This window comes from Pimephales promelas, chromosome 15 (assembly GCF_988280905.1).
Source record: "Pimephales promelas chromosome 15, fPimPro1.hap1.1, whole genome shotgun sequence".
NCBI classification, from domain to species: domain Eukaryota; kingdom Metazoa; phylum Chordata; class Actinopteri; order Cypriniformes; family Leuciscidae; genus Pimephales; species Pimephales promelas.
In genome coordinates this window covers 31833795-31855423 of record NC_142783.1, presented here as the reverse complement: position 1 = coordinate 31855423, position 21629 = coordinate 31833795, and the positions used below count along the sequence as shown (strand labels likewise).

Here is a 21629-nt window from a genome sequence, read left to right as displayed (position 1 = left end):
AAACTATTTGAAGAAAATATTAAATTCAATTCCATCACTTTATTATTTATGACGGTAAATTTATGAAAGCACTGAAGGCCATATGCTGTTTAAATGAAAATATTGATGATATTGAGAAATATTGCTTGTAAAAAAAATCAAGTGAAAAATAAGCAACCTTCTACGCACACATTATTATTAGTAGTAGTAGTATTTTAAATTAATGGAGACGTAGTTAAATCTATTGTAAAGTAGCCTAATATTATTATTTATGTCAATTTCTTTAAGTTAAACCAAACTTTTATTTTGACGGGTTGCCGTGAAGACCTTTGAGTTTCTGTGCGTGTGTGATGTGACGATAGTTTCTCAAATGAAACGGTGAAATGCTCATGAAGTCATGTCATCATATCGTGAAGGAGCAGAGACTGAAAACAGCGCGAGCTTGTGTGTGTGTGTGTGAGTGTACAGTGATTCCCATATTTCACAGAAGGTTTATAGTCTTACCTGCTTTATGCCAAAACTTCATGTGCTTCACTCCAGCGGTGATCAGTTTGTCTGGCACGTACGGGTTGATTTTAATGACAAATATTTTGTCCTTACTTCCCCTTTAAATCAAAAAGAGAGACATTTTATGTGTTATGATTCTTTTGCTGAAACGTAAAAGGATGAATCGAACAGCCCCTAATGTTTTTGAGGAGTTTAAAGGTTCACAGAGGGCACTGTAGGGCTGTAATTGACCTGTCTGAGTGCCAGGGGACAGTGTCTGTGAGCGGGTTAGCATTAGACCCGATGTGGAGCGGGCAGAGCACTGAGCAGTGACTGCACTGTCAGGCCCTATTTACTTCCACCCGCACAAGCATCCTCTCGACCAGAGAAAGCCCCGGGGAAGAGTCGCTGAACTCAAGAGTGTACAGACAGGGGAATACAAATGCTTTAGACTGTAGGAGGAGATATAATAATCCATGAGAGGATGTACATTACAGTGTTTTATCATGGTAACTGTATATAACACACTACATAAAAGGTAATATCCAAAAAAGCACAATAAGGGGCACTTTAACAGCACTAATTCATTTATCATTTCTTACCAGTCTTTATAAATGTAAGAAATTTTACACTTCACACAACTTTAATTAACAACTAACAGTACATTCTGACAGAAGGATGAAAGATAAACCAGTCGTATCATGAAAATCAGTCCTCTGGGAGAGAGAAAGGCGATTTCTCCTGAGGTAATGATCATTCTGAGATAAAGACTGCATGATAAACAGGCTTATGTCATGAAGAAGTGCTGTAATGCTAATCTGCTGAAATGGACTGATTTATACAGTATATATATATATTAGGGCTGTGCAAAAATTAATTGCGATTAATCGCATCCAAAATAAAAGTCTGTGTTTAAATAATATATTTGTGTATGCTGTATATAATTATTTTGTTTATATAAATACCTATGCATGGATGTATATATTTAAGAATTATTTGCGCTTAAATTCTGTATATATACATATATATATACATAATCTATATTATATAAATATAAATATTTTATATATGTATAACACATTTTCTTAAATATATACATGCATGTGTGTGTATTTATATATACAAAATAATTATATACAGCACACAAAAATATATTATGTAAACACAGACTTTTATTTTGGATGCGATTAATCGCAATTAATTTTTGCACAGCCCTAATATATATATATATATATATATATATATGTAAATATACATTTTGCATGACAAAATATTAAGGTTTATCTGGGAAAAAATGTATTTCAAAGAATTTGGCTGCTTGGTGAGGAAACACACCATTTCTGTTTAATCCCCAATAAATAGTTTGATGAATGCAATTTACTTTTCATCTGTTCCTATTGAAATAGGAGTTTGGAAATGGAAGATATCAAATTACTGTTTATTTTTTAAATATTCAAGAGGTTTAGTTTAAAAAACAAAGAGTGGAAAGTAGGTAAACTGTCGTATTAGTATAGTATTGGGGGAGGGACATGATTCTAGACACCATTTTATTGGACAAAATTTTCATCAACATCAACAAAGATAATTCATCAACATCTTAAAATCTGCAAGATAAATACTGTGAATTCTCAGCTTTTAGGAGTACACTATAACTTGCATGCGTGATTTACTCACCGGATGGTGGAGAGCTTCTCTCCTTTCCTCCATTCCCAAAGGACGATGGTATGATTGTCATCCAGACCCACTGAAGCCAGCCTCTTCCCATCCGCTGCAGAGACAGACATCATACCGCTCTGTTATCACTCAACATCAGGCAAATAACAGCATCACGAAAGTCGTTATGACTTAATACCATCTCCAACCCGGCTAACAATGAAACAAGACAACTCAAGTAATACGATGTGACAGCAAACAAAGACATTGCTCCAGTGGAAATATCAGTTTGATGGCATCTAATAAGAATAATCATTTATGTTTAGGCCTGTGACATTGACAGATACTTGGAGGCTTGGCTGTTTTTGCTTAGTCAATAGAAACTCTTCTATACAGCAGACTCACTGACATTAATCAAGAAATATGTCTAGTTTAACGCATAAATTGTAGATTTGCTCACAGAGAGTATTACAGCACTTTCAGAAATACCACTAGTTTGCCATAAAATAAATAAATGTGATCAGTAGTATTACAATTACAATTTCCAGCATAAATTTACGGTTTTAGGCTCGAATGAGCCTCAAAAATGGACAAGATTATGTGACATAGTCAAAAGTCTGTATGTGCAAGAATACAGTAGAGCATGGAGCTGGCATCGCTAAGGCCATGGGTTCGATTACCTGGGAATGCAAGAACTGATAGAAATGTATATATCCTTAATGCAATGCAATGCAATCAATTCGCGTTTGATATAAAAACATCTGCCAAATGCATAAGTCAAGTCAAGTCATCTTTATTTATATAGCACTTTTAACAATATAGATTGTTTCGAAGCAGCTTTCCAGTGAGTAACAGAGATTGTTTTGGCTTTACAGCAGCTCTAGGATAAAGTTATTGTCCAGCTTAAGTTAGTTTTGATCGTTTCAATTCCGTTGCAAAGATCATTAGTTATTAACTAGGGGGCGCTAACACGCAGGGACGTAAACACAATTATGGTCAAAAAACAGAGAGGTAATCAAAGGCCTCGCCCCGCGGAAAATATCCAGATACTTACAGTACATTGCCACCAACCCCTGCCATTCCTGGCCCACCCTTAGGCACTTATAGTAAATATGTTTCAGCCTTTAAATCATTTTTCACCAAAAAAAAAAAAAAAAAAGGTTTTATAAAAAGACAAACCTCCCATATTTGAGCCTTTAAATATTTTTTTCCACAAAAAAAAGATGTTATAAAAAGATAAACCTCCCATATTTCAGCCTTTAAACCATTTTTATAAAAAGTACTTTCCTTGACATTAATGCACATTAGCTTATCTTTTATTATTAATAGTAAAATTCAATCCAGAATTACTGTTGGTGAAATTATAATCAGACACTTTTGTTTTTGCCTCATGAACTGAACCCAAAGATCCAAGACCTTTTCTATGCACACAAAAGGCCTATTTCTCACAAATATTGTTCACAAATCTGTCTAAATCTGTGTTAGTGAGCACTTCTCCTTTGCCGAGATAAACCATCCACCTCAGGGGTGTGGCATTTCATATTGAAATTAAACAAATGTAACCTTTTTGTAAAGTGTTATCGCAAACACCTCTAATAATTGAGAAACAACAATTGAGTTTGTTGCGAATAGTAAAGTATTAATTAGCATTCCATACCTGAGAAGTCAAGTGCACACACCCCAAACTGATGGAATCCTTTAAGTACAGACAACGGCTTCAAAAACTCTGTTTCCCATATATGAATAGACGAATCACGGCCCACCTGTGTAAGAAACAAACAGAGATGTTTAAGTGCCCAGAACAAAAGGTGAACTGAAGCGATTTTAATGTATTCAGTAGAGAAACCTCTCTGCTTTGTGTGCTGTTGCTGACAAAGACAGACGTGTGCAGTTTGACTGTACCTGGCCTGTGGCTACATAGTCTTTGACTGGGTGGATGGCCAGACAGAGGATGTCATCGTCATGGCCCAGGTAAAAGCGCTGTGTGTTCTGCTGTCTGTTGTACACCACTCCCACAGCCGCCACGTGATACACAATCTCACCGGTCTGAGTGTAGAAGAGGTTACTTCTGCAGTCATAACCTCTGTAACTGAAACACACACACAAATTTCCATGTTTTATGGGGACTTTCTATGGACAATGATTTTTATACTGTACAAACTGTATATTACATCCCCTAAACCTACCATCACAGAAAACTACATTTTTAGATTTTCAAAAAAACATCACTTTGAATGATTTATAAGCTGTTTTCCTCATGGGAACCAAAAAAAAAATGTCTCCTCAAGGACAAGGATTTCAGATATTGCCAAACATAGGGTCATCAAAAAAAAAATAAAATAAAATCTATGCATTGGTTGCTGATTGATTTTGAGATGAGAGCGTTGCATTTAAAAGTGAAGGCAAATGAACGTGCACTTGCAGGGGTTCAAGCGGAATAAATGATCAGAGAAGTCTGGCTTAGAAGTCATTTTTATTTTGAAGATTTAGTTACGACTATTTTGATTAAACAATATGAGGAAATTTTTTTTTAAAAGTAATCACATGTACGGACAAATTGTTCACAATCTATAATACACATTTGAAAACAGAAATTTGTATCCATTTTGTGAACTGCTGAGCATTACTTTTAATTGAGCTTTAGAAAAGGCCTAAATAAATACAAAAAAATGTCCTTACGTCATTTTAATTGATTATGATCATTGTCATTTTTCACAATTTTTCCATCTCCGCTTACAGCACTGTGAATGTATTAGTGCCGTTTCGACTTATTTCAATAAATGGAGACAAAAAAAAAAATTTTATCCAGTGACTTAAATTGCCTTGCTTCTGTAAACCCTTGAATAACCTGATCTGAATCCATCATCTTCATCCACTAAAGCCAGATTCAGGTCTGCACAGCTTCACTGAGCAATCACAACTATTACTGCCATGTTCTTAAACGTTAATCCGTAACCCTTAATCCATCTGTTGACCTACGAATGCACTTGAAACAAATGGTTCAAATTTGCAGCTCAGCTGTGGTTGACCCTTTGAGCTCATCTGTGTGTTCTTCAGAAAGATTAGCACGCATTAATGGCCAACTGTGGCCAAGTCGTGAGTCCAATCCAGCTTCCAGTACAACTTCTACACTAATGTTCTGCAGCAGTCTTCCTGCACTCAAGCTCATGCTTTCCAACTACTTGGCGATGAGTTGATGTCATAAGATAGTTTTAACTACCATTAGTCTGCCATATAAAGTGTGAAAAGAAAAGACTGCTGTCCATCTGAATCACTCTGAGTCAGAGAGGAAGGCTGATTTTGAAGGTATTGGTAATGTCAAAGAATGTCATCTTAACTTTAGAGACAAGCTTCATAAGATGTAGTGTGAACTACTGGTCTATGGTTAGTCCCTAAAGGTGCTATGACTCATCTTTGGGACTGACACGGGACATTCCCAGAGCTGTGGAATTCTTTTTTTTTGTTTTTTTTTGTTGGATAAACCTTGTTGCAGATTTGCAGGTGCATAACTAAATTATGAACAATAAATGGAGACCTCCTTACACCATCTCTACATTGGAGACGTGTCCTATTTGGAATAAAAATCGCTCTCAATAAAATGGAGCAAATTTAATTGAATGCAGAAAATGCACGATGAGAAATAAATCAAAATTTATTTACAAATATCGTGTAATATTTGCTATGAGTTTTACTTTCTGTAACTTTTCCAAATTTTGGTGGTACATAAAAGTCCGTAATTTATAACTATGACTTTTCTAACTTTTTATAATTTGTCTAACTTTAAAATAAAATAGAACTAAAAAAAAGATTATCGAAATGCTTGAAAATATTTAATATTTTATTAATATTGATATTATTTTTTACATTATCTGAAATATGATTATTATGACAGTTGTTTAAAATAATTAAAAAAAATAATAGTAGCCTATATGTAATATTGTTTTAAATTAATACAATTATTATATTATTTTATATCAATTATAACACAGTATATTTATATTGTATACAAATATTGTAACTTGGTGTTATAATAATGCCTAACAAAAAGTAATTCCTTGCAGGAAAAAGCATATCATAGTGGTCCTACCGTTTGTAACATGATAGCTGATTTGTGTACAAACGGTATACTACTAATAATGTTTATTTTTGGGGGACAAACTTTGAATAAAACTGATTGATTTTCCATCTGTTCAGTACTTTTGGGAGCTCCACAAATAACAAACCATGCTCGCTGAAGCACTTACCCATGAATAAAGTGCAACCTCATTCCACTGGCTGGAGCTCTTTCCCTCTTCTTCATGGCCATGGCACGATGCTTCTCCTTACACTGCTCTTTAAGTTGAGGTAGATCTTCTTTGTAAACCTGAACAACACATTTTCATTATAAACCACACACAGGACTAAGGAGAGCATTTAACAGAATCCATAAGAGAAATGATTTGCTGTCAGGTTTTGATCAGCATACTATGGAAGCTTGTTTCCGCCACAGAAAAATAAAAAAGGTAATTACGACTTTTTAATCTCACAATTCTGATTTTTTTTCCTCACAATTGCGAGTATACATCTCACAATTCTGACTTTACAACACGCAATTTCGACTTTATATCATGCATTTCTGACTTTATAACTCAATTTCGACTTCATATCATGCATTTGTGACTTTATAACACGCAATTGCAACTTTATATCAATCAATTCTGACTTTATATCTCGCAATTCTGACTTATTACACACAATTGCGACTATATCGCGCAATTCTGAGAAATAAAGTCAGAATTGTGAGATTAAAAAGTCAAAAGTCGCAATGGGCTCTATGCACGGCGGTATTTCCGGTGAAGCATTAGGGATGCTCGATAACTTCCGCCGATCATAGAGTCCAATGCAATAGCAAGAATTTATATTGAATTTTATACTCCATGGTTATACTAATGAAACGTTAGTCACAAAAACAGATAAAACAGACACCCCTCGTTGTGTTTATGCTTCTTTTTAAAATTATATCAAATAAACATAACTGTATATAAAATTACATCTAAACGTATGTACGTTTCGTTTCAAAGACGGGAGGACAGTAAATATTGAAGACTCTGCCATAATCCCGTTTTCTCCGGTTTTCCTCCGCTTTAATCTACACAACCGGAAATAGACGAGCATCCTTGCGTCAAATGCGGAACTTATGCGTGCATATAGCCCATTACCTTTTTTCCTATTCTGGGGGAAAAAAGTATTCCTTAGAATTGGTCTGATAACTCACAATTGCAAATTTATTTCCCACAATTCTGAGAAAAGATGTCAGAATTTCGAGACGTAAACTCACAATTGTGAGAAAAAAAGTCAGCATTGTGAGATAAAAAGTCTCAATTATGTCTTTTTTTAATCGCAATTGCGAATTTATTTCTCATAATTGTGACATCTCAAAATTGCGACTTTATATCTCGCAATTGCAACTTTATTTGTCAGAATTGTGACTTTATCTCGCAATTGCGACTTTATTTCTCAGAATTGCGACTTTATATCTTGCAATTGCAACTTTATTTCTCATAATTGTGACATCTCAAAATTGCGACTTTATATCTCGCAATTGCAACTTTATTTGTCAGAATTGTGACTTTATCTCGCAATTGCGACTTTATTTCTCAGAATTGCGACTTTATATCTTGCAAGTGCAACTTTATTTCTCAGAATTGCGACTATATATCTAGTAATTGCGACTTTATTTCTCAGAATTGCGACTTTATATCTCGCAATTGTGACTTTCTCAGAATTGCGACTTTATATCTCACAATTACAACTTTATTTCTCAGAACTGCGACTTTATATCTCGCAATTGCGACTTTATTTCTCATAATTGCGATTTTATATCTCGCAATTGCGACTTTATTTCTCAGAATTGCAACTTTATATCTCGCAATTGCGACTTTATTTCTCAGAATTGCAACTTTATATCTCGCAATTACAACTTTATTTCTCAGAATTGCGACTTTATATCTATTCTCACAATTCTGACTTCATATCTCGCAATTGTGAGATAAAAAAAAAATCACAATTTTTTTTTTTTTAATTCAGTAGCAGAAACAAGCTTCCATAGCATACAGTATGTATAAAACAATCTTCTTTTTTTTACCAATGTCATCACAAACCTGTCGTCGGTAAGTATGTTGTGTTTCCTGTTCGATTTCAGAGTCCATCTCAGGCACGTCTGACTGATCCGAGTCGGATTCCTCGCTATGTGAGTCTACTAACGTCTCTGTAAGATGGAGAGGGCAAAATGATTATGCATTCCACTCATGTAAAACAAATAAATGAATTAACAAATTAGCAACGATTCCATTTATCATGATCTCCTGAGAAACCCTGAGTAACTTATTAGTCATTCCTAAGTGCTGCCCCTCCTCTTTATAGATTTACCACTAAGAAAACTGCTGATGGCTAATAAACAGAATTGCCAACGTGAGCAGTGAGAAAACCATTAGGAAAATTAACAGCGAGCGACATGGCAGACTGAGCAGCAACATGCAAAGAAGAAAGACACAAGAAAAAGAAGACCCAATTTGCATTAGTAAAGGTGCTTTGCTTATATAATATAACACATATTTCAGGAGCACAGCCATCACATCGTAATTCATTTATTTCTTCGGTAGATTCGGACATAATTCAAGAGATTAAAAGTAATCTCTAATAATGCTAGTTACCCTAGTAAAAAAAAAATACCTACACCAAAATGTATTTAAGATACATTTATTTCATTAAAAACCATAAACATATACTAACATATCACTTGAGACTTACTGAAATAAATATTATAATTACACTTTATTTGGAGTACTTCTTAATTGCACAATGCACATTTCTTAATATTAAGCCTAAAATGTGTTTTTGTGAGTATAGGATCACTGTATAAATGCAATCTTTAAATGTAAGAGTACATGAATATGTCAACATTTCAAATACATTTTATTATATTTATTTTTCACCAGGATAAGCTTGTCAAAAAGCCAGGTATCCAAAGAAATTGTGTCTCGTACCTTGAGGAGCTATATGAAGAGTTTCTTTTGACTTCCTTTCAGGGACAAACTTCCACTGGAACACTGAGTGATCGGCTCCACCAATAGTAATCACCCACTGATAATCATGTGACCACCTGATATTGGTTATGTGTGCTGAGTGTCCTAAATATTTTTTAAACTTTGCACCTAGACATGAAAATCACATACACTGTGTAAGCACAACAATTTAATAAAGGTCAGAAACCAAAAATCACACAAACTGGAAAAAGAGGACCTACCTTTTCTTACACACGGGTACCGAAATAATTTAACTAATCCATAATCATCTGCTGTAACTAAAACTTGACTACTGAAGTTGGCATCTACAGAGTTGATGTCATTGATATCTGAGTATTTAGGCCAGATCCCATTCACCTCTGGCCCGAGGACACAAGTCCACGAAGACCACTGGACAAGCTTCAGTTCTTCTCTGTTGGTCACTTCCTTGCCACCTAAACACATAGTCAAAACCATAGTCAGTCAAGATTAGATGATCCAATTTGAGACTTCCATTTTGAGGAAAACATAATTCTGTCATGATGACAACTCTCTGAGTGTTTGACATGGTAATGGATATATGATGATATATGTTGATTTGTTTGGTTTTGGCATAATAGATCTGCTACGCTGCTGTTCTATACAGGTGGAGCTGGACCTTTTAGCCAGCGCCATCTAGAGTTTCATGACAGAACTTTGCATTTCCAAGACGGCACAGAGCTCTTACTGGGCATCCTGTAGAAGATCCGCCGGCCGTTGCCATCATTGGTCTGTAGATACTTGCTGTCAGTGGACCAATCCATGTGTGTGATGAAGCTACTGGAGCCCACGCATTCGCCCACCTTCTTGTAGCGCTGCACAACGCCGTAGATGTCCACCGAGTTATCGTTAGAGCCCACGGCTAGGTGCGCTCCGTCAGGGGAGTACTTCAGTTCGTGGATGGCCTCTTTACGGTCCTTAATGTGGACCACCTCCGTCATGTCCCTGCAAAATGAGTATAATTATAACCGATTTGCATATTTTAGGTTGCTGCTTAGATTCTCAAATTGTGGCCACTTTTAGAAAATGAAGAATAACCAGTGACCAGAAAATAAAATGATCTGGTAATGGTAATAAATATTTGATGTTGGTGGATACTTGACTTACAGCTTAGAAAACAATATTGTCATTTATCAAAATAGTAAGTATCTGTTTATGGAAAGGCACTTTTCATTTTCAAAAAAAAAAAATGAGATTAAAAGTCAAAGTGAAATTAAACATGCAAATGGATCAATGATACACAAAACCGAGCTAGATTTTTTAAATACAATTTTTTATTTAGCAAGGATGCAATAAACAGTAAAGACACTTATCCCGTAACAAAAATTCTCTTTAAAAAATGGTTTCTACAAAAATATTAATCAGCACAGCTGTTTAAAATGTTTCTTTAGCAACAAATCAACATATTAGAATAATTTCTCAAGGACAAGTGACATTGAAGACTGGAGTAATGATGTTGAAAATTCAGATTTGTATCATGGGAATAAATTACATTTTACAATATATTAAATTTGAAAACCGGTATTTTTAATCGTAAAAATATTTCACAATATTACTGTTTTTCCTGTATTTTTAAATCAAACAAAAGCAGCCTTGATGAGCAGAAGAGACTTCTTTCAAAACATACTTTTTAATTGTAGATGTCCGTCTAAAGAAAATGAAGAATCATTTAAAAAAAGTTTTGTTTAAAAGTTCCAATTTCTTGGAAATGTATTCTTTGTATTCATGTTTCTAATGGTATTCTTTGTTTGTTTCATGTGGTGTAACCATCAAGCAAAAAACTGGATTAAAACCTTGAATACATGTGTTTATTTAAGTATATTTAATACAATACTTATACATAACCTACAAAATAACCTCATTATTAAAAAAAAGAAAAAAAAAACATTTTAACAAACTTCAAGGTGAAAATATATATATATATATATATATATATATTATTAATTCATAAATATCATAACATCTTTGTGGAGTCGGACCAGATGACATTTTACAAACTATACTAACCTTGCCTTGTCATCAATAGGTCAATTTATGTGATATTTGAATAGCATTGTTGACCTGCAGGGGGGTTCATTTCCTGTTTTTTATACCTGTTGTTCACACCACATGAATATTCATAAGTTGTAAAGCAGTTTTGATAAGCTTGTGGTAGGCCAATTTGTTTCGAGAATCCCTGCTCTAGGCTGTTGTGCCTGAGTGCTTTTACCTGACTCTTAGCACTGTAAAGGATCCGTCTTTCATGCCCAGAGAGAGGTGGATCCCGTCTGTACTAACAGCAGCACAGCGTATCGGCTCCTCCATGTTGCAGCGTGCTATTAGCGCATGATCTACGAGACTCCAGATCCTCCAATTCAAAAAGAGAAAAAGAGGAAGTAACGAGCCATAGAGATACACAAATTAGTGCATTGAACATTAAATGTCATGTTCTTAATAGACTTCATCTAATCTGAGGAAAACTGTATTGCCAATTATATCTCAGGAGACATGAAGTGTGTAATGTCAATTACTGTATATTTTCTGTACCACTAGCACCACCAAACAGAATTACACAAGTAATCCCTCGTGAAGTATCATTTCAGCGTTGATAGTGTTGCCATTGAAATGCATAAATTTGAGTCACGAACCGTTCCGATTAAAACGTCACAGGTTTCCATCTTTTCCAAATTAAGGTCGTTGTCGTTTTTATGACTATGTTTCTTAACACAATTAATTACACTTTTAAAAATGTGCAAAATTTTTACTTTCAAGAACATTTTAAATCATTACATTTTCATTTTGTGTGCTTTAAAGACACTTACGAATCTTTTTCAGAGTCAATTCGTCCGTTTCGTTCGTTGAATGAACCAAGTTCGAACAGGAAAGTCACAAACGTGCAGAGCAACAGAGCAAAGCAAGCATTTGAGCTTATAAAACTTAAACGTTGTTATTTATTTATTAAATGAGCGATCGTTTCGCTTGATAAGACCCTTATTCATCGTCTGGAATCGTTTAAAGCCCTTTGAACAGTTTGCAGTTTGTACTGAAACTGTCTTTTGGACCTTGAACCGTTTGGACCCCATTGAAGTCCATTATATGGAGAAAAATCCTGGAATTTTTTCATCAAAAACCTTAATTTCTTTTCGACTGAAGAAAGAACGACATGGACATCTTGGATGACATGGGGGTGAGTAAATTATCACCAAAAGTATTTTCAAAAGTGAATTCTTATAAAGTATATTATTTCCAAAGTATGGACTTCTTTTTCACAAGGGATCTCTTAAAGAAAAAATGTGTTCTTAATTTAATCTCATTGTCATCTTAAAGAAAAAAAACCCAATTGATTATAAATTAATTACATAGCTAATAATTAATCTTTCCAATAGAGCGATTCAGATTTGTTATCAGCTCTTACCGAACAGAGCGATCGTCGCTGCCGGTCATGGCGAGGGGTTTGGTGGGATGGACCGCGAGGGCCCACAGCTCGCCCTCACAGTGACCTTGCATGATGAGGAAGGGTTTGGTGCGATCATGCACCACCACCTCAAAAATCTCACTGTCCTGAGTGCCCACCAGAATGTGATCCCCTCTCCAGCACACGCTACGCACTGACAGGCCTGCACAGATCCATTACAAACACAGTGAGAATGGGAATGAAGCAAACCGTGGATGTAAACAGACATGATCCTGAAACATACTGAAGGATGTACACTGTGTAGACCGTCAAGAATGGAGAGGGTGCTTGGGTGCTTGATAATACATAGACATCTGGGACCGGTGACAAACAGGGGTAAGAGCTATGGATATAACACAGCCTGCATAAACAACACTGACCACTACAACGCACCTCTTGAATTTTCACCTCTAGCTACTGATGAGTCATAGAAAAAGAAAGTAAAAGAAGAAAAGAGCTCTGTTAGAGACAACTGACTTTTGCATTGTGGGATCCTAAAATGTAACAACAAAAGTTAAGTGGATTAATGGATTAAACTAAATATAATTGTCAGTGTGGTAGAGTAATGCATCCTGGGAGTTTGTAGAGGCTCTGACTCACCCTTATATCCCTGGTCTGTTTCCCTGAGGTCAATGACGGTGATGGGTTTGAAGTTCAGGTCCCATAACCGGATGCACCCATCCCTGCCTCCAGTGGCAAAGCCTTCTTCACACGCATTCATGCTGAAAATACCAGACTACACACACACACACACACAGGGGCTTTGAGAGGCTGAACGTCTCTGACAACTAAAACAATTAGAGAATCTAACTGAAGTCTCAAACTTTCACTGCAGTGACAGAACTAAGGGTCAAATAAAGTATACTAGAAGAACATTTTGCCGCTCTTAAAGGGTTCAAATCATGAGAAACAAACTGATCTCGTTGTTTGTAAATTAAACAATTGCATTATATTAACATACTGTAACTAGTAGATCTCAAAACTTCCTTTACAATTAAAAAAATGTTGAATGTAAGCCACAGTTGATGAATTTGGATTTCATCAGAAACGACCAGCCACATTTACACATCAACAATGCCAATTATGAGTTAATGAGGAAGTAAAATATAGCTAATTATTCCTAAACACCAAAATAATAAACAATAATATGTGAAAAATATTGAAAACTTTTATATTACTCCAATAAAATATATTTGGTAACACTTTAGTTTAGGGTCCAATTCTCACTATTAACTAGTTGCACATTAACATGCATATTACTAGTTTATTGGCTTTTTTTTATTACTTATATAGCACATATTAATGGCTTATTCTGCATCTCTTAAACCCACCCAATCCTTAAATTTAACAACTACCATATTAGGAGTTTATTGAGGGAAAATAATTTGTAGTTAATAATTAGCTAATAGTGAGAATTGGACCTGAAGTGTAATCTGAAGTGTAATCACATTTAATAAAATAAATAAGTTAAATAACATAAATAAAATTAATTAAATGTATTAAATATGTTTAGAAATCTTAGTAATTTTACATTTAAAAATGTATATATTACATTAAATATTAATATTAGAAGTGGAACTTGGGGGATGGATAAGTAATTAAAAAAAATAGTACTTGCAATGTACGTACTGTATAATATACTAATTATTTTAATTAATATATAATAATATTTATTAGGACTGTCAAACGATTAATTCCGATTAATCGCATCCAAAATAAAAGTTTGTGTTTACATAATAAATGTGGGTGCACTGTGTATAATTATTTTGTGTATATATATATATATATATATATATATACACATATACTTGTATATATAAGAAAAAAATATTATTTCTATGTAAAATATTTATATTTATAATAAATTATATTTAAATCTATATACAGTATATACATGAAAATATTTCTTAAATATATACAAGCATGTGTGTTTATTTATATATATATATATATATATATACTGTATAATAATTATACATAGTGCTCCCACATTTATTAAGTAAACACAAACTTTTATTTTGGATGCGATTAATCGCGATTAATCGTTTGACCGCCCTAATAGTTATAAAATATAATATAATACAATTCTATTATATTCTATTGTGAAAATAGACTTTGAAAGAATACCATTAGACTAGAATAATATTTAACAATATTATTGATCTGTGTTGTACTACTTTCATGTTATCACTGTGAAGCTGCTTTGATACAATCTGTATTGTGAAAAGCGCTATATAAATAAATGTGACTTGACTTGACTTTGAAAAAATACCTTTCCTGTTTATTCTCTTAGGATTTTAACTACAAAAATAGGATTGGTTAATTGGAAATTGGGATTAATAGAAATGACTCATTAACAGTATTAATTTGCATAGACCATGGAGTATCAATAGCTATATCATCTTGGAACATCAATCACAAAACTGTTATGCCAGGCAAACCATTTTACAGGCCAAACTCAGTTCCTAAATCAGTGTAAGCAGATACCCAAGTCACTCAGGACAGAGGTCATTCTGGGGATGCTGGGACCTCCCTCACTTACCCCATGAGCCCCTTGAACCGTCCGGATTAAATTGATTCCCTTCCAGACATAGATGTCTCCATTCAAGGCACCTGAATATGTGATCTCGTCCCTTGCACAGGCCAGACAGAGGATAGTCTGAAGGTCTCCAGTCTTCCCAAACATGCCACGCTTCGGGGTCAGAGCGTTCCCACACAGACTCCAAAACTGAGGGCGAGGGAATGAACAATACGTGAATTTCATAAACACACTTGGGCTCATATTACAGTAGCACTTGCTATTCCACACAGTTGAGGTCTGAAGCATGAATCATAAGGCTCTTTGATTTATTTTGGAATTCAAAGATTTGCATAGCATGACAATTGCCGTTTCATGCTAAATTTGCACTTCTATTCACAAGCTAAATAAATCTCTGAGAACACTCACACACATACTAATGCTTACTCTCCTTAAACACATCATTAAAATGCACAGACACGATCTCAGTTCAGAACAAACACGGAAAGCTCCCACAGCCAGCGCATAATAATTGGCTCATTGACTCGGATCCAGCTGTGTGTGCATGTGTGTGACACTTTGGAGCGCTATTGCATGAGGTCACATGATCATGATTAAGAGAATGGCAGGGTCAACTCTGTGTGTGACTTCAACCTCTACCTCAGCGGTCTAGTGCGAAATGAAATGTACTATGACATGTCATAACAACTAATTTTTAAGTTCTTTAAACTCATAGTGAAGAGCTTGAACACAAAATGCAATTTTAAAGGTACTATTCCACCCAAAAAACAAAGATTTTTTATAAAAATAGCACTTAAGTCTCAATCGTGTTTCAAATATGGCACGTCATATTTGTTATTATACTGTATACATTATGCATGGCCGAGGGGCTTCAGAAGACTGAGAAAGCACATTATATGTATGACTATAGAATATAGTGGGAAAAGAAGGGTTGATAAATGACTATATTCCATCCAATTTATGGTAGAAGTAGTCTCGTGAAGGCTGAAGGTCTGGACTCTATTGAAGCTATCATTGGCCATGGAGATCTGACAGAAATGTAAAGCAACCAATTAGAGTTCGGGGCGTGAAAATGTAAAGTCGATGTCCCCGATATCAGAATCTAATGTGAATCTAAAAAATTATTTCATCAAGAACGTTGTGCGAGTGTACTGAAACCATTGTTTCTTCCATCAATGCTTCGGTTTGAATGTAGAGACCCTTATTATGCTACCATGTAAGTGTGGGGCTATTTTGAGCCTTGTTAGTGGTCTTTTTTTTTTTAGCCTGTTTTTAGAGATAAAACTATTTACATTCGGCAATCATGAAAACAAATCTCAGATAACGGTTGACTAGGTAACAATGTGTAATTAGACCAAAGGTTCATTTTGCGCCGGAGTTCCCCTTTAAGTACATTAAGTATTATTAATACTACAAGTGCACATTCAAAAAAAAAAAAAAAAAAAAAAAAAACATATATATATATATATATATATATATGTACAGTTTATATAAATAATCGCACATTTTCTTAAGAAAGGTCAGTTAATAATCACAGTAAAAAAAACAACAACAATGAAAATCAAGTGGCAATATCACGAAGACTAAAGTTGTGTCACTGCAGTTTTTTGTTGGTTTGTTTTTTTTATATTAAAAAATTTAGCAGGGTTTTCCATGAAAGTCAGTCCATCTGGCAAAAAGCTGAACTGAAATAAAATGAAAAGACAGTCGCTGGCCCATTAGCAGCCTTGCACTGGGGCAGACGGTGCGGTTCCAGACAGCCAGGCTGCATTACGTCAGGGAGATTCACAGACTCCACTGTTTCTGCAGGTCTGTGCTCTGGTAAAGCTTTAATATAATCAAAATGAGTCAGTGCTATTCATCTGCCAAGACTCCATTAGAGGCAGACTGTCTTCATCCTGAGGCACGTCCTCCCCCTGTCTTTCCACTCTACGGGGACAGCCACCTCCTGCTCGAATGTGCAAACCACCCTGAATCCAGCACATCTAGACTAATCAAACAGCCTTAAAGTCACCAAGACAGCTATAATTAGCATTGTGCGAGTAAGGAAAAGGATAATTTGTCCAGGGTGGCCCACTATACCTTAATCTAGTTACAGTCTAATTGCATGGTCTGCGGCTCCTGTCACATATCTGATTTCTAAACCACTGTTGTGATGGCCCTGTTGTAAATATGGTGATTTTGTTGGACCCTGTGGGCGAGGCTGTGATTATGTTGTGTGAGGTGGGAGGCAGTGAGTGGGATTTTTTGAGCAGGCTGCCTTAGTTTGCCTTAGTCAAACCGAACAGGATCATCATGAGATGCATTGCACTATATAAGCAGTTAAGTGGATTGAGAACAGCCTGGAGGCTCTGAAATAAAACCTCAGGAAATTTGTCAAAAGCTCAAACACATGCAGGCGCAATGGCTATGGTCGGAATAAAATATACAAGCTACCATTTACTGAGTTTTGCACAGTATATGAGAATTTAGAAAAAAAGAGTTTAACAAAAAAAGCCATTTTGCAATGATAAACATTTCAAATAGTTGTGGTCCCAGTAAAATTGAGTAAATCCACTGATAAATCAATTTTTTGAATCAGACCAGTAATGTTTGATTAATAAATTAAACCTTTTAAATGTTAAAAGTATAAATATGCAGCTATAATGCAAGTAGGTGATTTTGAAATAATATTTAATGTCGATATAAAATGGTTACATACTGTTAAAACTAATCGCAGTATTGATATCTTTGTAAGACTGCTGACTCTACAGAACGGTGGCAAGGAAATCTAACTTTAACATGCTTTGAGAGCCCCCTAGTTTCCGGGAGCATTTCCGTTGTGTTGTGGCTTGATTTCATTGTGTTGTGGCTTGATTTCATTGTGTTGTGGCTTGATTTTGTTGAGTGGTGGCTTGATTTCGTTGTGTTGTGGCTTGATTTTGTTGTGTTATGGCTTGATTTCATTGTGTTGTGGCTTGATTTCATTGTGTTGTGGCTTGATTTCGGTGAGTTGTGGCTTGATTTCGTTGTGTTGTAGCTTGATTTCGTTGTGTTATGGCTTGATTTCGTTGTGTTGTGGCTTGATTTCGTTGAGTTGTGGCTTGATTTTGTTGTGTTGTGGCTTGATTTCGTTGAGTTGTGGCTTGATTTTGTTGTGATGTGGCTTGATTTTGTTGTGTTATGGCTTCATTGTGTTGTAGCTTGATTTCATTGTGTTGTGGCTTGATTTTGTTGTGTTGTGGCTTGATTTCGTTGAGTTGTGGCTTGATTTTGTTGTGATGTGGCTTGATTTTGTTGTGTTATGGCTTGATTTCATTGTGTTGTAGCTTGATTTCATTGTGTTGTGGCTTGATTTCGTTGAGTTGTGGCTTGATTTCATTGTGTTGTGGCTTGATTTCATTGTGTTGTGGCTTGATTTCGGTGAGTTGTGGCTTGATTTCGTTGTGTTGTGGCTTGATTTTGTTGTGTTATGGCTTGATTTCATTGTGTTGTAGCTTGATTTCATTGTGTTGTGGCTTGATTTCGTTGAGTTGTGGCTTGATTTCATTGTGTTGTGGCTTGATTTCATTGTGTTGTGGCTTGATTTCGGTGAGTTGTGGCTTGATTTCGTTGTGTTGTAGCTTGATTTCGTTGTGTTATGGCTTGATTTCGTTGTGTTGTGGCTTGATTTCGTTGAGTTGTGGCTTGATTTTGTTGTGATGTGGCTTGATTTTGTTGTGTTATGGCTTGATTTCATTGTGTTGTAGCTTGATTTCATTGTGTTGTGGCTTGATTTTGTTGTGTTGTGGCTTGATTTCGTTGAGTTGTGGCTTGATTTTGTTGTGATGTGGCTTGATTTCGTTGTGTTGTAGCTTGATTTCATTGTGTTGTGGCTTGATTTCATTGTGTTGTGGCTTGATTTCATTGTGTTGTGGCTTGATTTCGGTGAGTTGTGGCTTGATTTCGTTGTGTTGTAGCTTGATTTCGTTGCATTGTGGCTTGATTTCGTTGTGTTTTGGCTTGATTTCGTTGCATTGTGGCTTGATTTCATTGTGTTTTGGCTAGGGTTTCTCTCAAATATTGTTTAAAAATCTGTGTAAATCTGTGTTAGTGAGCACTTCTCCTTTGCCAATATAATCATATATAAACATAAGGATGCTGATTAGACAGCATGATTATTGCACAGGTGTCTTAGGCTGGCCACAATAAAAGGCCACTCTAAAATGTGCAGTTTTATCACACAGCACAATGCCACAATGTTGCAAGTTTTGAGGGAGCGTGCAATTGGCATGCTGACTGCAGGAATGTCCATCAGAGCTCTTGCCCGTGAATTGAAAGTGAAAAATGGGGGCAAAAACAAAAGTGTTGCATTTATAATTTTGTTCAGTGTAAGTAAAGTTGATAATTTATTTTTTAGGTGTGTTCTGTTGGAGGCAGCTCATTCCTGATCTCACATAAAGCACCATGTGTGTCAGAACCGCTAAAGGTAGAGTGTTCCAAATCAGTCACTTATGAGGTATAATTTCAGTTAATATGTATGTGTATAATATGTAGATTAAGTCCAGTTTCTTAAATGAAGAACTATCTTTAGCTTGCCTTGAATAAATTACAGAATCACACAAAATGTTGCTTTTCATCTGGCACCAGAGAGTTTCAGCTTCTCTAGGGCTCTCTCAAAGAGAAAGAGAGAGCAAAACGGGGGATTACAGTGCGCTAAATCTCTGCCGTGCATTGAGTGCATAATCGCTGAGTGAGCGCGGGCCTGGGGAGCAGATGTCATATGGCTGAGGGGGTGAAGACTCAGAAATTATGTGGAACAACTGCTACACCATTCAAACTAGAGAGAATGTGGGATATAGTAAGAGAAAAATACTGACACAGCAAGAGATATATGGGATGCCCAGTGATCTGAGGAGAGTCGTGAGAGAGCAGAAAAGAGAAAGATAGAGTGAGAGAAATAAGGATTAAAAGGTACAGCCCGTGAGGATTGTGGATTACTTCATGGCAGGAACTATAAGGCCAAAGCTTCATGCTAAACGATGAAAGAGACTCTTGGATTTTACATAAAGTATTGTGCTTACTTAATGGGGAAATTATAAAAAATTAAGTTCTATGAAAATGTTGGTATATTTGGTCTTTTTGGAATAGATCTGCAACGCTGCTGCTGTTATTACACTGTTAGCAATTACGGGACTTGCTACTGCCAATAGATAGCCGACACGCTGTGGTGAGCAAGTAAGACATGCTGCTGCTATACAATATAGCATACATGAATTACCTGTAACAAATCTATACAGGTGGAGCTGGGGAAGGTGAATGGATTTTGAAAGCGTGCTGCAAACTGCTACAGCAGATGCTAACCAAGTATTTGAAGCTTAAACACACAAGCTCATTGGCTAATGATACAGCAGGATCCAATCAGCTCTGCCATATAGAGAATGATGTGATTGCAAGCCGATTGAGTTAAGGACCTATTAGCCTGCGCCATGTAGAGTTTCATGACAGAACTTTATATCTTCTTATGGACAAATTCAAAGGCAGGAGAATGCATTGAAACAAGAACTTAACGTGCGAGAACAAACCTCACTGGTTCTTGCGGAAGCTCAACCGAGGTTGCTGGAAGCATGAGATCCAAGTGCAAGCATGTCTGAGCTTCCACAAGAATCAATCAAGGTACATTGATTTATATGGTTAATTATACAAGGTACTGTTTTCATATTTGATGAGTTCTGCACATTGTTCAATATTTATATATGACACAACAGTGGAATAATCGCAGAACCCATTTGAACCATCTTACAGTAAAGATTAAGGGAGATTGCAACCAGGTCAGTACAGCATGAATCAACAATTGAAAGGTAGCTGAAAAGGAACACAATTTCTTTCATCAAGCTGTGCTCGAAAAGTGTCTTTGAACGAGTCCTGATCCCCTTTTTCTCCTAACACTCCTGAAGCAATGCTGATGTTCGTTATAAGGACTCAATGTTTGTCCCAGTTCTGCTTTAGCTTTGTTTCTGAGTGACATTGAGCGGAAAAAAGTGTTCCGTTTCTGAGAAATTAAAGCTAACATGAAGTCAAAATATACTATTTTCTCTTAATACACATTTCTGGTTGCACTTAAAACTTAATCATAAATCAAATGCACTGTAATTACTTGCTCTTCCTCTGAAACGAAGGCTATTGCTTAGGGCTGGGTAATAAATATCGATTTCTCGATATTAATCGATTCTCATTTTTACGAACCGATATTGATTCTTAAATCTCAAGAATCGATTAGTCATCCTGTTTCATTTGAATGAATGGATCATTGTATCGCGGCTGCGCGCATCCAAAAAAAAAATCGCAATAATCTTTGTCCTTTGTTACTATTGATATGAAACAAAGTCTCAATTTTCAAATTCCGTCCATTTTCTTTAGAAATTCAAAAACATAAATAGTGTTTTGGTGCTGTGGCGTGAGATCGCTCTGGCGCAGCTCAAGAGAAGCAGTAGCGCTG

At 35.7% G+C, this 21629-nt stretch overlaps 1 protein-coding gene across 2 annotated transcripts in view; it reads right to left on the bottom strand.

Moving 5' to 3' along the window:
* Nucleotides 1-21629, bottom strand: part of eml5 (EMAP like 5) — a 78127-nt gene that overhangs the window by 27332 nt on the left and 29166 nt on the right. The window contains exons 5-18 of one of the 2 annotated variants that reach the window (XM_089120546.1): nt 15176-15361; nt 13234-13369; nt 13027-13050; nt 12595-12796; nt 11410-11547; nt 9889-10145; nt 9404-9616; nt 9144-9311; nt 8259-8365; nt 6363-6481; nt 4021-4207; nt 3776-3881; nt 2140-2233; nt 484-584 (exon numbers count right to left, since the gene is read on the bottom strand). In XM_089120546.1, the coding sequence (XP_088976672.1) occupies nt 484-584; nt 2140-2233; nt 3776-3881; nt 4021-4207; nt 6363-6481; nt 8259-8365; nt 9144-9311; nt 9404-9616; nt 9889-10145; nt 11410-11547; nt 12595-12796; nt 13027-13050; nt 13234-13369; nt 15176-15361 (2038 nt within the window). The remainder of the gene's footprint in view (nt 1-483; nt 585-2139; nt 2234-3775; nt 3882-4020; nt 4208-6362; nt 6482-8258; nt 8366-9143; nt 9312-9403; nt 9617-9888; nt 10146-11409; nt 11548-12594; nt 12797-13026; nt 13051-13233; nt 13370-15175; nt 15362-21629) is intronic. The other variant, XM_039666313.2, reaches the window with a different exon arrangement.